The 19,626-nt window shown below is 43.1% G+C and overlaps 1 protein-coding gene across 2 annotated transcripts in view; it reads left to right on the top strand.

The window, feature by feature from the left end:
• Positions 1–707: 707 nt before the first annotated feature.
• Positions 708–19,626, top strand: part of LOC126235943 (cytochrome P450 6k1-like) — a 170,449-nt gene continuing 151,530 nt past the window's right edge. For both annotated transcript variants that reach the window (XM_049944913.1, XM_049944912.1), the window contains exon 1: positions 708–1,397. In XM_049944913.1, coding sequence (XP_049800870.1) covers positions 1,072–1,397 — 326 coding nt within the window. In that variant the 5' untranslated portion in view covers positions 708–1,071. The remainder of the gene's footprint in view (positions 1,398–19,626) is intronic.

Here is a 19,626-nt window from a genome sequence, read left to right as displayed (position 1 = left end):
TCTATTTTCTTCAGAGTAGTAGTGTACCTTACTATTCCGACATTATGTTGTTTTAATGACTTGCTAAAATTATACAAAGTTTGAAGTAAATCCGCGGTTCCAACGTCGTTGCCTCCCCTTGTCAGTCAAATGCTTTTCGGAAATCGAGAAAAACCGCATCTGCATGACTGCCTCGATCCATAGCTCTTAGGAGATCATGTGAGAAAAGTGCGATTTGTTTGTCGTGGAGGTCATTCTATTCGAGATACGTCAAAAAAAAAAAAAAAATGGCTCTAAGCACTATGTGACTTAACATCTGACCTCATCAGTCCCCTAGACTTAGAAATACTTAAACCTAAATAACCTAATGGCATCACACACATCCAAGCCCGAGGCAGGATTAGAACCTGCGACCGTAGCAGCACCGCGGTTCCGGACTGAAGCGCTTAGAACCGCTCGGTCACAGCGGCCGGCCGAGATACGTCATTGAGTGTGAGTTCAGAGTATAAAGCGATATTCGCGCGTAAGCTTCAATTACATTTTTTCCAAAGTCCCTACGAGCGTGTACTTTCCAACCATATGATTTGAAAGATCCTTGATAGCGTCCTACGTCGGTGCTCGTTAAGCGACTACACAAGGTCATCCAGAGTGGTCTGCGCCGCCTCTCGCGTGCGTCATAGCATCGAGCAAATAGGCGCAAGTAGCCGACACTTGTAAAGGAGGCGAGCAGTTGGCTGGTGGACATGCGTGCCGACTACCCGGCCAGCTGCTGTGCGCGGTACGCAAATCACACTTCCTGCTCAGTCGAATAGTGCCGCTGACTCGTAGATGGAGAGTGGTCGCGTTGGGAAGCGGCTGAGTGCATTGTGCTACGAGAACTTTCCGGGACGTTTCCGTGCTTCATTCAGTATAACAAAACCTTCGCTACGAACAGCTTCACGGAAGCATGATATCATGCACAACAGTGACACCCAGGCTTTGTCAGAAGTCGCGTGTGACGGACAAATGTTATGTTTTCTCCTCGCCGATATCGTGTGACACTCTAAATTCGTGATCCAGTGCAGTGTGACGAAAAAAACATTCAGCACGAGAATGTTGAGTGCTGTAATTGTTACTTGGGTGAGCTTGGCGCTTGTAGCCGCCGTCGCTGCCCTGTCTTACACCTACCTCTGGTCTGTGAACAACTACTGGAGAAGACTCGGAGTGCCCGGCACGCGCCCCGAGCTGTTCTTCGGCGACACTCGTCGTGTTCTCTTCGCCACGGAGTCGTTCTCTGCCATGCTGCAGACGCTGTACCACCAGCTGGACGGAAAGCCTTTTGGGGGATTTTACATGATGATGACGCCGTGTATTATCTTGAGAGACGTCAGTCTCATCAACCGAATCCTCGTTACTGATTTCTCGCATTTCAGCGACAGGTGAGTAAAATTTTACTTCTGCACATCAAGTTCAGTCGACATAAACGTTACTTTCCTACTCCTCCTTTGCTGAATTGGTTGGAAGTAGCGTGGTTGCCAGCAGTATCGATGGTAGCAGACCTACAGTCTTTTCTGCCTACTCCGTCATAGCCTTCACAATTTGAGCTATTTGCTTCAGTTTTTAATTTTCTCCGGTTCTTTTTCCACCAACATTGGTTTTAGAATCATTGGTTCGATGCGGCCCACCAGCTATTCGTCTCTTGCGCTATCCTCTACATTTCGGAGTATTACGTGCACCTTGCCTCCTCAGTTATTTGCTGGACGTGTTAAAATCTGTCTTCCCTTGCAATTTTTAGTTTCTACAGCTCCCTCTTGTACCATCGAAGTAATATGCTGATGTCTTAACACACGTCCCGTCATCAAGTCGCTTCTTCTTTTCAGTGTTTTCAACAAGTTTCTTCCATCGCCGATTCTGCGGGGAACCTCTTCATTCATTATCTATTCAGTTAACTTTCAACATCCTTCCGTAACACAACATCTCAAACGCTTCGTTTTCTTTTCCGGTAGTATTGCAAACGTAATTTGAAAAGAAAGAAAAAATACACATCAGTAATGTACCTCAAAGGCTTAAAAAAGTAACAACACAATATCTAAAGTAGACTGTTTTAAATAACTACGAGATTGGACATGAAACAATGAAGGAAAAGACAGCAATAGAGACCAGATTAGATTTTCCGGTTTTCCTACAATGCTTGATGAAATACTACACAGTACTGTGCTCCTAACTTAAATACTCAAAAATGTTTTCTGCACATTAAGGCCTATATTTGATAATAGAAGACTTCTTTTGACTGGGGATGTCCTATTTGCCTGTGCAAACTGCTTTTTTTGTCCTCTTTGATTCGTCCCATCCAAGATAGCTGAATTCCTTAACTTCGTCTAGTTCGAGGTTCCCGGTTGATGTTAAGTTCATCGCTGGTCTCATTTCTGCTACTCCTAATTACCTTTGTCTTTTTCCAATTTACTCTCAATCCCTACTTTTTAATGCTCGTGCTTCGTTTTCGATCTTCCAGCCTCATCGTTTCCTCTTGGTTCTTGTAGGTATTGTGTATACTTGTTGTGTATGACCCGTCTTTCTCTGCTGCTTATTCCTATTTTTCTCAGAACTTCGAACATCTTACACCATTTCACACTACACTATGAATGTATCTTGATTTTTCTTCAGCCTTGCTTCCATTACCAAACGCGAAATGAGAACTGCCTCTCTGGTGCCTTAAACTTTCTTAAAGCAAAACTAATCGTTATGTAACATCCGCCTGTCGCGGTGGACGAGCGGTTCTAGGCGCTACAGTCTGGAACCGCGCGACCGCTATGGTCGCAGGTTCGAATCCTGTCTCGGGCATGGATGTGTGTGATGTTCTTAGGTTAGTTAGGTTTAAGTAGTTCTAAGTTCTAGGGGACTGATGACCTCTGAAGTTAAGTGCCATGATGCTCAGAGCCATTTGAACCACGTTACATCCTCAATTTTATTTTCGATTGTTCTATATATTGCTACTGTCAGTAGGTAACATGCATGAGCTTTTAAGTTCATTGTACGGCAGTTTTCGCACTTACACACTCTTGCTATTCTCGGTATTATGTCTCACAGACTCCAGAAACCAACTTGAATAGTCATTTATTCGCCACTTCCCCCAATAACTTCAGAAATTCCGAAGGAATGTTATCTGTCCCTTCATAATTATTTCTTTGCAAGTCTTCCAGAACTCTGCCGAACTTTAACACCGAAACCTTATGTCTTCCATTCGATTCCTTTTTTTTGTCTTATCACGCCGTCAGACGAGTCGGTCACCTCCACTAACGCACCTGTCAGTTTTTGAAGTTAGGTCTCCTTCTTGTCTCAGTTTTATTTGTTTAATTTATCATTTCCGTGGGTCCATGCTAGACGAAGCTAGGTCCTCGAGGAACGTGAGTGCATAGTTCACAGAAGGCTGAGTGATAAAACAAGAAACAATTGTGAGGCGTATACGAATCAATAACATATTACAGATAAAAGTTCTCAACTACTGTGAGCAATTACTGTACAAAATGGTACAAACTTTTCAACTTGGATTCACTTTTCACCATTCTGCTGCAAGCCTACTGAAAATGAAACCATGTGAATATTACACATCCTTCTGTATAGTATTTAAAGAAGTGCACTGTGCAAAACTTAAGGACGAAAGTAACTTTCGCATGACGTGTACTGCCAAGTAACATAGCTTTGTTCAAGAAACTTGTCTTCAATAAATACACACTCTTGGCCGAATTCACCCTTGAGCACATGGGAAAGGATTACAGTGTCACAATAACGTTGATCGGTGAGTCAGTACACCCACTCAATATTATGCCTCCCCACACCGCAAGACGTGCACCACGAAAACGATTTTGTTGGACAGTTTCTCATGGTACGTCCAGAATTTTAGAACATGGATGCTTTGCTGTTATGGCGGGGGGGAGGGGGGGGCATAATGACTAGTGTGCGCTGTGTTCAAAATTTGAAGGTAAGTCAGCCCTTTGCAACATTATTCCTCGAGGACCTAGCTTCGGCTAGCATGGACCCACGGAAATGATAAATTAAACAAATAAAACTGAGACAAGAAGGAGACCTAACTTCAAAAACTGACAGGTGCGTTAGTGGAGGTGACCGACTTGTCTGACGGCGTGATAAGACAAAAAAAAAGGAGTCGAATGGAAGGCATAAGGTTTCGTTGTTTAAGTTCAGCAGTTCTGGAAGACTTGCATAGAAATAATTATGAAGGGACAGATAACATTCCTTCGGAATTTCTGAAGTCATTGGGGGAAGTTGCGAATAAATGACTATTCAAGTTGGTTTCTGGAGTCTGTGAGACACAATACCGGGAATAGCAAGAGTGTGTAAGTGCGAAAACTGCCGAATTGGGGTCTTCCTGCCCCAGTGGTTGCTAGATTGGACACAAAACAACTAAGTTTCACAGATTGCGTCCTTAACAGCGGGTAAAAATTTAACAGGACGTAGAGGATGCTCCACTGAAGAATTTGAAGTATGGGGCCTGGGGTCGGAGAAACCAGCTTAGGCAGAAAGGAGAACTCAAATCACATTACTTCAAATTTTATTTATATTTGTTACAGTTAACTACAAATACCTTCATTGACTCAATGAAAGTACAATTTGTACCGTATCTTACAAAATGTGCTGCAACTGACGGCCATCAACCTCAATGCAGGAATGACATCGACGAACAAGATTCTCACACACCCTGACAAATATCACTGGTGTATTTCGCAGCACATCACAGGCAGCTACAGTTCTGGTAACTATTCCATCTCAGTATCCACTGGGGTCTCATACACAAGAGACTGTAGGTATCCCCATAGGAAATAATCAAGGGGATTCAGATCAGGTGAACTCAAATGCCATGGAACAGGATCTCCCCTTCCAATACAGTTCCCGTAAATACAGCATTGAGATGGTTTCGGACATCCACACTGAAATGAGGTGGTGCACCGTCATGTTGTACCCACATCCTCTCACGAACAGCCAAGGGTACGATCTCCAACTCATGTGGAACTCTTTGCACGAAGCAACCGTAACTTGGGGTGAATTGGTACAGAAAATGAAATTTTTACTGAAAATTAATATCAAAATATTGTACTATAATTTTGAAATTTTAAATATAACATCTCTAGTCCTTCCTACAGCAATGTGTTACATGAATGAAAATGCTGTACCATAACCCTGCTTCAAATTTTGATCTGAATTGTGTTCCAAATCACCCCAAGACTTGGGATGATTTGGAACACTGCATATTTTGAACTGTAGTTGCATTTGAAACATGTGGGGAGGTGGATTGGAACATTGAAACACATCTAACAAGCATTTTACCAAGAAAAAAGCATTTATTCTACCTCAACTTTGTATTAATTATTCCCAATTAATATTTTTTATATTAGCGACCAGCTTTATTAACCATTAAATCTCTGAGCTTACAAATGCTTATCTAAGACAATTATTTTACAAAAAACAAACCCTATCATTCATTACTTAATACAACACTTTACATTACATGATGTCAAGGCCTTCAAGAGTTTTAAATATCATTCTACCTCGTCGAAAATCAGTTCCTCGCACCTTCATCACAACTTGTGCTTTTGACACCACACACATGTCTACAACATCAGGGAAAAAAAGTATTCTTGCTTCTCACTAATTTTTTTCCTCATAAAATTAACTTGAATGTCGTCATGCAGCTCCATAGCCTCAATCCTTCCTACATATAATTTTCAATGGTTAGTCTCTGTAACAGGAAACTTAACCAAGACAAAATCGTTTTTGGCCAGAGTCATTGGAGGTGCCTCAGAAGGTCCAGGTCCATAATCCTCTTCAGTCGTTGCCTCAGATATTATAGTTTCCTGCTCCAAAACTTTGGGATCATCAGCTTCCTTCTCCTTGCTGTCCTCTCCAATGTTGTCAGAAATTTCTGTCTGTGACATGACACTTTTCCCAGGGAGAACTTCCAGTTTTCTACCACGAGCTTTTTTGGGTTGGGAATTAACAGATCCATAACGAACATCTTTCAAGTGTTCCACAAAGGCTTCAGACCATACCTGCATTGGGTCACCTGTCTCATTTTCCAAACTACTAACAGGTAAGAGAGAGAGAACTTTTCCTGGATTGAAAGGTATGATACCAGAAGCACGAAATCCTGCAATAACATTGTCTCGAATTTTCTCACCCATGTAGTGAAATGTCGCCTTCAATGTCTTAGGGAAGTCGCGTTTTGGAAGCACACCCCTATTGCCTTTCTTCCAATCAGTCACAGCTTTTCGCCAAGCTATCTTCATTGGGCGAAAGAATGCCACGTCTAGAGGCTGGCAGATGTGTGTTGTGTTTGGCGGGAGCAACACAAACTTAATATTCTCCTTCTCACATTGGGAGACTACAAACAAGGAAATGTGGCTTGAGAGATTGTCTCCTATCAGAACTTTGACCCCCTCAAGCCTTCTAAGATACGGCAAAGCTATTGTCTGAAACCAATCTTCAAATATACTGAGGTCAAACCATCCACTTTGGTTTCTGTTGTAGGCTGTACCATTCACTCCACCTTCTGTCCAGGTTGGATACGGATGAGTGGCCTTGTAAACTGCATAAGGTGGCAAAAGATGTCCATCTCCTGCAGCAGATATCATTACAGATGTGCTTGTTTTGGATGAGTCTATGATTCTATGAGGATGTTTACATCCCCTCTTGACCAACACTCTGATAGCACCAGGATCATCGGAGAAGTTAGTCTCATCGTAGTTGACTATGTGGCTAGGTGGAACACCTCTCACAGTCTCCTCCAAATTTTTGAAATAGCTTGCTATGACTTCTCTGTTCACTTGAGCTCTAGCTCTCTTTACATTTTCACTCAAACGAACAGTAAGATTGTGGTGACGTGAAAGCAGATTTTTCACCCACTCATATCCAGGCCTGTTGTCTTCAAACCTCTTTTCCTCTCTTCCCCTTCGGTCCAAGTAGCTCTTTACAATATCCCTTATCTCACTTGTTGTTAATGGCTGACCCCATTCTGCACATTTAAATAATCCACTGACTAATGTCTTCTCTTCTTCTAAGCTCAAAGCAGTTTGTCCACCTATTTTCAAAGGATTTTTGTTATTTAATTTCCTTGAAAGTGTACTAGGTGGTATACCATATTTTTTGGATGCATTCCTGAGTGATAATTTACATGCCTTGACATCACAGACAGCTTTCTGCAGGCTTGTCTCGCTGTATTTTTGATAGCCAGCAGGCCCAATCTTCTTTTTGTATACCCGTGGCATGTTCCAATTCACCCTGAAAAAATATGATTTTCTACATTTATGCCTGCAGCTAATGAATAGCATAACCAAACCTAACCTAACTTTTCAAACATCATCACTGATAGTTGTCCTCCGCATTCCAATCTCAGAGAACTGTATTATTATTACCAGAGTAGCTGTGCAACAATTTGTTTACAGAGTTTTAGAAAAACAGCAAAGTTTACACTTAAATACATTATTTTTTTAAAAATCACATACCTCTTTGACACATACAATTTTTATATCACTGGAGCAACTAATATCTGTGGTAACTCTAGAGGGTGGTTTCCATTAGTTACACCAAAGTATCACTCCACAGCAAAGATGATTTGTTGAAATGGATGCCGTGTTCCATTTCACCCCAGTAGTTCCAAATCACCCCAAGTGACGCAACCTCAAGAACAGGTGGCCATTCAGAAGGCCAGGTAGAAAATATGATACAATGAGATTGTCGCCTACAATGCCGGCTCAGATATTCACACAAATACAGCGCGAGGGTTTACCTCATCCCATACATGGCTACTCCTGCTGTTCGAGATACCATCACGATCAAACACTGACCTAGTGCGACACTTGGTACAAAGTCAGGCACTCGTTGTGGGTGATGTGGGTGTAATTGATGTTCGTGGAGTAGTCGCCACAAGCTAGTACTTGCAGCGCCCATTTCACGTGCAATACGACGAGTACTTGTAGTGGTGTCCGCTGCAACACGTCCAGCACCTCCTCTTCAAAATCGGGTGTGCGAGTGGTCCTCATGTCGCAAGGTCCCTCGTTTCTTCTGTCCAATGAACCAGCCTCCCGCATTCGTCGATCGAGAGAAATCGTTTCCTGTAAAGCCTTTCAACGGCAAGAGCACTGCAACTTACTTCCTCACCTACAAGGTGCATGTCAATGAGTTCTGAGAAACTGTACCGGTACGGCTCCATGTTATTGTACTGCACGTCTCTGGGTCTGTCGTTGATTCATAGCACTTTCTTCCCTAGGACAATGTAAATACGATACAACATAGTACTGTAAACAAAACCTGGATCATAACTTCCTAGTAACCAGGCTCGTTCTCCTTGTTTCCTTAAAGGAAATAAAGAAAGTACATGTACTGGGAGATCAAAAAGTGAGTATAAATTTGAAAACTTAATAAACCACGGAATAATGTAGATAGAGAGGTAGAAATTGACACACATGCTGGGAATGACATGAGGTTTTATTAGAACCAAAGAAAAAAACACCCCATATTGCTAGACGCGTGAAAGATCTCTTGCGCGAGTCGTTTGGTGATGATCGTGTGCTCAAATGACTCTGAGCACTATGCGACTTAACTTCTGAGGTCATCAGTCGCCTAGAACTTAGAACTAATTAAACCTAAGTAACCTAAGGACATCACACACATCCATGCCCGAGGCAGGATTCGAACCTGCGACCATAGCGGTCATGCGGTTCCAGACTGAAGCGCCTAGAACCGCACGGCCACAACGGCCGGCGATCGTGTGCTCAGCCGCCACTTTCGTCATGCTTGGCCTCCCAGGTCCCCAGACCTCAGTCCGTGCGATTTTTGGCTCTGGGGTTACCTGAAGTCGCAAGTGTATCGTGATCGACCGACATCTCTAGGGATGCTGAAAGACAACATCGGGCGCTAATGCCTCACCATAACTCCGGACATGCTTTACAGTGCTGTTCACAACATTATTCCTCGACTACAGCTGTTGTTGAGGAATGATGGTGGACATATTGAGCATCTCCTGTAAAGAACATCATCTTTACTTTTTCTTACTTTGTTATGCTAATTGTTGCTATTCTGATCAGATGAAGCGGCATCTGTCGGACATTTTTTGAACGTTTGTATTTTTTCGGTTCTCATAAAACCCCATGTCATTCCAAGCATGTGTGTCAATTTGTACCTCTCTATCTACATTATTCCGTGATCTATTTAGTTTTCAAATTTATACTTACTTTTTGTTCACCCGGGTTGGGTTGGGTTGTTTGGGGGAAGAGACCAAACAGCGAGGTCATCGGTCTCATCGGATTAGGGAAGGATGGGGAAGGAAATCGGCCGTGCCCTTTCAAAGGAACCATTCCAGCATTTGCCTGGAGCGATTTAGGGAAATCACGGAAAACCTAAATCAGGATGGCCGGACGCGGGATTGAACCGTCGTCCTCCCGAATGCGAGTCCAGTGTGCTACCACTGCGCCACCTCGCTCGGTTGTTCACCCGGTAAATAAACAGCACAGTACTTATGAACTTGTAGGGGTGTTAGTTATAAATAAGCTGGAAAACAGTAATGTTAGACAAGGCGGTAGACAAGTTTACTTCCATATCTCCTTCAGCTGGCTTCTATGATCCCACGTTCCTTACCTCAAGTTGTTCACAGGAGCATTCTCTATGTCCTGTTATATTTCTGTACGCTCTTACGGAAACACACTGTGTAAAGGCCAGCTCCCTATTTTTCGATCCGAAATGAAGATGAGTAAAAAAAGAAAAAGTTACAAGACCGAACTCTAAGGGCGGGCCGCCATCAGATCACATGGCACGCGTGCCGCGGTCTGTGCATTCCTGCTGTACTCCTTCCCCATGTGCGTCTTTTAGGGGAGCATTCGGCCCAGACTTCATTTTCACGCGTGATAATGCAGGAGCTCTTGAAACGAGAGGATATTCGACGAATGGACTGGCCCGCCCGTTCCCCCCGATTTGAATCTTATCTAACACGTATGGGATGTGCTGGGGAGACATATTGCAGCGTGTTCACGTGCGCAAGCGATCTCCTAACAGTTGTCAGCCCCGCCGGTGGAGGAATGGAACCCCCTACCACTACAGCTCCTTAACAAACTTGGGGCCACAGTGAGAGCGCATTTCTGGGCACGCATTGCCGCCGGTGCTGCTCATACATCCTATTAAGGAATCTGTCCCGCCTTTTGAAACGTCCAGGGGACCATCATAAATCGCAGTGTCTTCCGTGTAATCATTGTCTTTGTATAAAAGTTTCATTTCTATTCGTTTCACTGGGTAATTCATTCAGTAACCTTCTGCACTATACTATAGTAGTTCTTACTTTGTGTGATCCAAGTTTCGTGGAGCTACACTACTGGCCATTAAAATTGCTACACCAAGACGAAATGCAGATAATACACGGGTATTCATTGGGCAAATATATTATACTAGAACAGACATGTGATTACATTTTCACGCAATTTGGATGCATAGATCCTGAGAAATCAGTACCCAGAACAACCACCTCTGACAGTAATAACGGCCTTGATACGCCTGGGCATTGCGTCAAACAGAGCTTGGATGGCGTGTACAGGTACAGCTGCCCATGCAGCTTCAACACGATACCACAGTTTAACAACAGTAGTCACTGGCGTATTGTGACGAGCCAGTTGCTCGGCCACCATTCACCAGACGTTTTCAGTTGGTAAGATATCTGGAGAATGTGCTGGCCAGGGCAGCTGTCGAACATTTTCTGTATCCACAAATGCCCGTACAGGACCTTTAACATGCGGTCGTGTATTATCCTGCTGAAATATAGGATTTCGCAGGGATCGAATGAAGGGTAGAGCCACGGGTCATAAAACATCTCAAATGCAACGCCCACTGTTTAAAGTGCCGTCAGTGCGAACAAGAGGTGACAGAGGCATGTAACCAATGGGACCCCATACCATCACGCCGGATGATACGCCAGCATGGCGATGACGAAAACACGCTTCCAATTTGCGTTCACCGCGATGTCACCAAACACGGATGCGACCATCATGATGCTGTAAACAGAACCTGGATTCATCCGAACAAATGACGTTTGGCCATTTGTGCACCCAGATTCGTCGTTGACTACACCATCGCAGGCGATCCTGTCTGTGATGCAGCGTCAAGGGTAACCTCAACCATGGTCTCCGAGCTGATAGTCCATGCTGCTGCAAACGTTGTCGAACTGTTCGTGCAGATGGTTGTTGTCTTGCAAACGTCCCCATCTGTTGACTCAGGGATCGAGACGTGGCTGCACGATCCGTTACAGCCGTGCGGATAAGATGCCTGTCATCTCGACTGCTAGTGATACGAGGCCGTTGGGATCCAGCACGACGTTCCTTATTACCCTCCTGAACCCACCGATTCTATATTCTGCTAACAGTCATTGGATCTCCACCAACGCGAGCAGCAATGTCGCGATACGATAAACCGCAAACGCGATAGGCTACAATCCGACCTTTATCAAAGTCGGAAACGTGATGGTACGCATTTTTCCTCCTTACACGAGGGCAACGCCGGTCAAGTGCTGTTTGTGTATGAGAAATCGGTTGGAAACCTTCCACATGTCAGCACATTGTAGGTGTCGTCACCGGCGCCAACCTTGTGTGAATGCTCTGAAAAGCTAATCATTTGCATATCACAACATCTTCTTCCTGTTGGTTAAATTTCGCGTCTGTAGCACATCTTCGTGGTGTATCAATTTTAATGGCCACTATTGTATGTTACTTGGTAGTGACACATAACGCGGAAGTTACTTTCACCCTTAAGTCTTACGCACCAATGTACACTGCCGAAAAAAAAGATTGGTACGCCTCTTTAAAGGTTTCCAATTCACTCAGTGTTTATTGCTGCGACAGTGCACATGAATTACGTGAAACTGTTACGTTTACAGATCAATAGAACAAGCGTTTCTAAGGTAACACATATCGACCCATGCTGAAACTCCCATATTAGTACGTGTTAGTACGTGGTGTAGCCTCCAAGCCCGCATCTCGTGGTCGTGCGGTAGCGTCCTCGCTTCCCACGCCCGGGTTCTCGGGTTCGATTCCCGGCGGGGTCAGGGATTTTCTCTGCCTCGTGATGGCTGGGTGTTGTGTGCTGTCCTTAGGTTAGTTAGGTTTAAGTAGTTCTAAGTTCTAGGGGACTGATGACCATAGATGTTAAGTCCCATAGTGCTCAGAGCCATTTGAACCATTTTTTTTGTAGCCTCCACCAGCGCCAATGTAGGCGCTGACTCTGGCATACAGTGATCGTACAGGTGGCGAATACTGTCCTAGGGTATGTCATGCCACGCCTGTTCAACTTGTTCATGTGGTTCTGTAGGTGTTGTTGGTTGACAAGTTATACGAGTCACTTCTCGACAAATCATATCCAACACGTACTCGATTCGAGACATTTCCGGAGATTGCGGTGGCCCGGGTAGTTGCTCCACTTCTTACAAAGCACGTTGAGTTTCACAGACAGTGTGTGGGCAGCCTTGATGGAACAACATATCACCTTCCGGTTGCAAGAACGGCAGAAGAACGGGTCTAACAACATTCTACACCTATCGGGCGCTGGTTCGTGCACCTCCATATACACCAAGGGTGAACTAGAGTTGTGTGTTGCAATTCTCCGAAAGGACCATCCCGCCATTCGAAAGGCCACAGTTTGACGCCTTTGAAACTCAGTCAGTTCGCTGTAGGAAGCACGAGTGTGCCTCCGTGGCATAGTCGCCTGCTTGCTTTACACGTTTGCACCCCACTGAGCCTTATGGCTGTGAGCATTCCCTGTTAAAGGATAGACACAGATGGCGCTGTCATAGCTATGCCAGTTATCTGTCGGCGTACGACGTTGAAACCATTATCAGTTTATCAGTACATCTACTATCAACCAGGAGGTCATCGGATCAAAATAGACGTCGTCTGTACAGTTGTACTATTTTTTTTCCTGGATTGTATTATCCATGTCATTTTTATGTCTTTCGACCACTGAATGAATGTTGTAGTTCCTTCTCTAAAAGTCAAAAGTGTCAACTACAAATTGCATGGTGGCACATACGTATGAGGATGACAGAGTTAGCACTCCGGGACACCTGAGCAACGGCCTGCAGGAAGCTCGCGAACTGATCTACATCTACATCTATGTGATTACTCTGTTATTCACAATAAAGTGCCTGGCAGAGGGTTCAGTGAACCACCTTCAAGCCATCTCTCTACCGTTCCACCCACGAACGCCGCAGGAAAAATGTGCACTTAAATTTTTCTGTGCGAGCCCTGATTTATTTTATCGTGATGATCATTTCTCCTTATGTAAGTGGGTGCCAACAGAATGTTTTCGCAATCGGAGGAGAAAACTGGTGATTGAAATTTCATGAGATGATCCCGTCGCAACGAAAAAGGCCTTTGTTTTAAAGATTGCCACTCCAATTCACGAATCATGTCTGTGGCACTATCTCCACTTTTTCGCGATAATACAAAACGAGCTGCCCTTCTTTGTACTTGTTCGATGTCATCCGTCAGTCCCACCTGATGCGGATCCCACACAGCACAGCAATACTCCAGAATAGGACGGACACGCGTGGTGTAAGCAGTTTATTTAGTAGATCTGTTTCACCTTATAAGTGTTCTGTCAATGAATCGCAATCTTTGGTTTTCTCTACCCACAACATTATTTGTGTGATAGTTCCAATTAAGATTATTTATAATAGTAATCCTCAAGTATTTAGTTGAATTTACAGTCTTCAGATTTGTGTGACTTATCGCGTAATCGAAATTTAGCGGATTTCTTTTAGTTCTGATATGAATAACTTCACACTTTTCTTTATCTGGGTCAATTACCACTCTTCTCATCATACAGATATCTTATCTATATCATTTTTCAATTCATTTTGGTTATCTGATGACTTTACAAAATGGTAAATGACGGCATCATCTGCAAACAATCTAAGACGTTGTCGTTAATATAGATCAGGAACAACAGAGGGCCTATAACACTTCTTTGGGGAACGCCGGATATTACTTCTATTTTATTCGATGACTTCCCGTCTATTACTACGAACTGTGACCTTTCTGACAGAAAATCACGAATCCAGTGGCACAACTGAGGCGATATTCCATAGGCACGCAGTTTGATTAGAAGACTCTTGCGAGGAACGGTGTCGAAAGCCTTTGTGTCGATACTAGCTCTTTGCATTCATTCCACAACTTTTCTACGCTTACATAGCGGATCGGAAGGAGTGAAGACTGTCTCTTAAAGCGGCATTAAGGGAATTTTTAACAGCTTTTTTAAATAGATATACTTTTCTTTTCTTTTTGATGGTTGTAGATGTTACAGCATGTATCCTAGCAGCAACTGCCTTATGGTTGCTAATCCTGTATTCGTCACGATACTCACTATTTGTCCAGGATTATTTGTTGCTAACAGGTCAAGTATGCTTTCCCAACCATTTACGCTTCGAGTGGCCTCATGAACTAATTGTTCAAAATAATTTTCCGAGAAAGCGTTTCGTACAATTTCGGATGATGTTTTATGCCCGCCGCCGGCTTTAAACGTATAATTTTTCCAGCATATCGAGCGTAGATTGAAGTCACCACTGACTATAACTGTATGAGTGGGGTATCTATTTGGAAAGAGACTCAAGTTTTCTTGGAACTGTTCAGCAACTATATCTTCCGAGTCCGGGGGTTGGTAAAACGATCCAATTAATAGTTTAGTCCGATTGTCAGGTATAACCTCTACCCATTCTATTTACCAGGAACGATCTACTTCAATTTCACTACAAGGCAAACTACTTCTGACAGCAATAAACACTCCACCACAAACTGTATTCAATGTACCCTTTCTGAACACTGTTAAATCGTTTGAAAAAATTTCGGCTGAACTTACTTCCGGCTTTAGCCAGCTTTCTGTACCTACAACTATTTGAGCTTTAGTGCTTTCTATTGGTGGTTGGCGGTCTGGTTCTTTCCCAACACAGCTACGCAACTTACAAGTACAATACCGATCGTTTCTACAACTAACTTCAATTAACTTACTGTGTTTTAATTGTTCCCTTTTAGACGGACGCCCTTTCTGTGATTCCCTGGGGCCCTCTAACCTAAACAACCGTACATTCCCTTCCACACAGTCCCTGCCACCCGTGGCCCGCATCTCGTGGTCGTGCGGTAGCGTTCTCGCTTCCCACGCCCGGGTTCCCGGGTTCGATTCCCGGCGGGGTCAGGGATTTTCTCTGCCTCGTGATGGCTGGGTGTTGTGTGCTGTCCTTAGGTTAGTTAGGTTTAAGTAGTTCTAAGTTCTAGGGGATTAATGACCATAGATGTTAAGTCCCATAGTGCTCAGAGCCATTTGAACCATTTTTGAACCTGCCACCCGTGTAGCCGCTTCCTGTGTGTAGTGGACTCCTGACTTATTAAGCGGAACCCGAAAACCCACCACCCGATGGCGCAAGTCGAGGAATCTGCAGCCTACACGGTCACAGAACCGCCTGAGCCTCTGATTCAGATCCTCCAGTCGGCTGTGCACGAAAGGACCCCAATCTGTTCTGTCGACGATGCTGCAGATGGTGAACTCCGTCTTAACCTCGCAAGCAAGACTGGCAGTCCTTACCATTTCCGCTAGCCTCCCGAAACCAGAGAGAAGCTCCTCCGATCCAAAGCGGCACACGTCATTGGTACCGACATGAGCCACCACCTGCAGTTGGCTGCACCCTGTACTCTTCGTGGCATCCGGAAGCACCCTTTCCACATCCGGAATGACTCCCCCCGGTATGCACACGGAGTGCACACTGGCTTCCTTCCCTCCTGAAACCGTAGACCAGTCTGATCACACTTTTCTGAGCTTAGAACATCCTTGACGAGTGCTTAGAGTTGTCTCAAACGCATACTAAATAATAGAGAGAAATTAAGTAAAGTAAACAAGCCTTCGCGTTTCAATGTCAGAGAGAGTGGATATTGTTTGATATATGAACAGTAGTTTAAACCCTTTGTAATAATGTTCAATAAATTCCTCTTCTCTCTTGTAAGGTCTCAACATTTGGTATCTGATCACTCCACTGGACTTTCAGGATGCGTCTTTAACGCGCAACTCAAGTTAATTTAGTTCTTTCCTTTTCTTAGCACCCAGATCCCAGATCTTACAGCACGCACTTCCACTCTCCAAACATATTCTTTCAGAAATCTTTTACCGATTACAAGGCTGCTATTTGTTGAACGTAATACTTTCACATTTTTAACTTTTTGTAGGAGCAGTTTTGTTACTTAAGTCCTCCTCCTTTCTTCCATCTCAATTGATATTGCTCCCTCAATAAGTAAATGAGTCAACTCTAAACAACTTATCACATACATCTATTCGGACTTCGGGGCTTCGTTTTATTCCTTTTTCGTCAGAGACCATCAAATTTCTTTTAGGGTCGTTTTGTTTTCATGTTGTAATTAAAGCGCCATACCTCAGCAGGGATAAAATAGAGCGAGTGGTCGGTTATCTACAACTAGCACAGAAACCACACTGCAGTTAAGAGTCGGGGGACCTGAAAGAAAGGTAATAATTGAGGACGGAATGAGACACGGTTCTAATCCATCCTCCATGTTATTCGATCTGTACAAATAAAAGGCTATAAAAGAAACAATGAGAAATTAGGAGTTAAATTCGGGGAGAAAAAATAAATCCTTTAAGATTTACCGATGTCATTTGAATTTTGAAAGAGACGGTAAAGGACTGAAAGAGCAGTTGAATGGAACGGGTAAAGTTTTGGATAAAATGTAAAAAGGTGACATGTGTAAGATTAATGAGCAGGAAATGGAAGGTAATGGAATTAAATCAGGTGATGCTGATAGAGTTAAAAAGTGGATGTATATGACAGGGTGAAAATAGTGGGTAGGTTTTGGTATTTGGTCAGCATGGTAAGTGAAATATAACTGATAGCTGCTACTAATCACAAACGAACTATTTCTTTAGGTCCATTAGCTAATTCTCGAACCTTCTGAGGCTCATATTTAGATGAGGCGTGCAAAAGTTACATTACACAAGTTTTCAGACTGATGAATGGGTACTAGAGATATTTTCTTGCGGAATTATGGGCGGTTAAACCAAATTGGCAGCTTACATTAGTCATTACCTATCATCCGAAGAACTGAGCACTATTCATTACTGTTGTTCTGTAAACAGTGAATGCCAACAGAAACTGACCAGCATCCAGCATATCCTTTAGTTGTACACATGCTACTGGAGGTAATGAACGGAGCAATGATTCTGCACGTCTCTAGATATTTTTTAAAAAATATTATGCAGACAGTAGTGCACTGCTATCATTAGGGCGGTCTAACGTTGATCCTAAATAACGAAAAGTGTGAGGTCATCCACATGCGTGCTAAAAGGAATCCGTTAAACTTCGATTACACGATAAATCAGCCAAATCCCAAGGCCGTGAATTCAACAAAATACCTAGGAATTACAATTACGAACAATTTAAATTGGAAGGAACACACAGAAAATGTTGTGGAGAAGGCTAACCAAAGACTGCGTTTTATTGGCAGGACACTTAGAAAATGTAACACATCTACTAATGAAATTGCCTACACTACGCTTGTCTGTCCTCTTTTAGAATACTGTTGCGCGGTGGGAGATACTAACCAGATAGGTCTGATGGAGTATATCGAAAAAGTTCAAAGAAGGGCAGCACATTTTGTACTATCGCGAAATATGGGAGAGAGTCACTGAAATGATACAGGATTTGGGCTAGACATCATTAAAAGAAAGGCCTTTTTCGTTGCAACGGAATCTTCTCACGAAATTCCAATCACCAACTTTCTACTCCGAATGCGAAAATATTTTTTTGACACTGATCTACATAGGGAGAAACGATCACCACGATAAAATAAGGGAAATCAAAGCTCGTACGGAAAGATACAGGTGTACCTTCCTTCTGCGCGATATACGAGATTGGAATAGCAGAGAATTGTAAAGGTGGTTCGATGAATCCTCGGCCAGGCACTTAAATGTGATTTGCAGAGTGTCCATGTAGATATAGATGTAGAACGTGTTACGGTGGAACATATAGCGTGAAGTCTGAGAAGGCCACAAAAAAAAAAAAAAAAAAGATTATATAATGTTTCAGCTCAGTGGATGTTTCAATATCAATACTCGCATCATCAGGTGAATTTCGTAGCTTTCACGTAGGGTCCTTAATTTTTAGAAGAAATTGCTGAGAATAAAGCACATGTTACATTGGAGGCAAATCGTCAGCCGCGGTAAAATCACAAAAGAAGAGAATCGAAACGTCTGCGATGTGATATTATATCAGACTGCTGAAAATTGTGATCTGTATTAGTAAACGTCACCTAGTCTCAGCTGCAAGCTGCCTGTCTAGAGGCATCAAGGGCAACAAAATTTTGACTATCAATATTTCACATACTTCTTGACCCGAATTCAAAAATTTAAAATGCTGTCATAATCTGCTACTTAAGAAGTATAATCTTATGTTAAATGGTCGACACATTAAGACAGGTATTATAATAAAAATTGTGTATGACTCTTGAGGCAACGTAACTCACCTCGCGCAAAGCCCAGACTACAGGGTGAGTCACTAAGTATTGCCAGCAAGAATAACTCCGAAAGTATGATAGGAGCTGAAAAGTTCGTGGGACAAAAGTTGAATGGGACAACGGGGGCCATAATATGACGTTGATTTTTTTGTTGCTAGGTGGGGTCGCTTCAGAGATATGAAGGTCATTTTTTTTTTTTTTTTTGATGCTATAGTTTGGTACTCATTTTCTGACAGAGGCTATCAAATCCGGATGAATCCAGTGATGAATGTCCTTTTACAGAAAGTGTCCGAAGTGATGACCACTTTATTACTTCGGCATTTATCGAAGCACATCCTCTGACAATTCTCTGTCGTATACCGTGCAAACTGTAAATATTCGGCGAATACAGCGTATCCATCTAATGTGCCATTGACGTGTAAACACCATTTGACGGTTTCGCAATACAGCACTAATAGGAACGGTAAGACTAGTATCGCCGAATCAAGCGAATGTGAATGGTGTATTCCTTCGAACTTCTCATTTGCGGGGAATGCCAACGAAATTAAGTGAGTACTAGATTTTTACACGCCGAAAGATATCTTCAACGTACTCACCCTACACGTCCCACATTTAAATATGTATATGACAAAATGAGAACAACTGGATCTTTAATGCATCGTTAACATATCCGGCAAGGGAAAGCTACTACCGAGTAAACGGAAAAGTGTACTCTTGCCACTGTGGTACGAGATCCTGGTGTTAGTTCGCGTCAAATCGCAAGGGAACCTGGCATGAGCCAGAGGAGTGTTGTTCGTGTTGTGCATCGCACTAAATATCGTCCTTACCATATCAGTCTCCACCAAGAATTAAGTAGTGCGGACTGTATGCGTCGCATTAAATTCTGCTGATGGGTTCAACTTCAGATTCAGAGGGATGACACATTTATTAATTTCATTTTATTTACTGACGAGACTACATTCACGAAATATGGAAATATTCATTCAAATAACATGAATTAATGGGCAACTGAAAATCCATGTTGGCTGCTGCAAGTTGCACACCAAAAACCGTGGTCGGTGGATGTATGGTGTGGGATTCTGGAGGACAGAATTGTAGGCCTCTATTTCATCGAAGG

Source organism: Schistocerca nitens, chromosome 2, assembly GCF_023898315.1.
Source record: "Schistocerca nitens isolate TAMUIC-IGC-003100 chromosome 2, iqSchNite1.1, whole genome shotgun sequence".
NCBI lineage: Eukaryota > Metazoa > Arthropoda > Insecta > Orthoptera > Acrididae > Schistocerca > Schistocerca nitens.
This window is presented reverse-complemented; position numbering and strand designations above follow the sequence as displayed.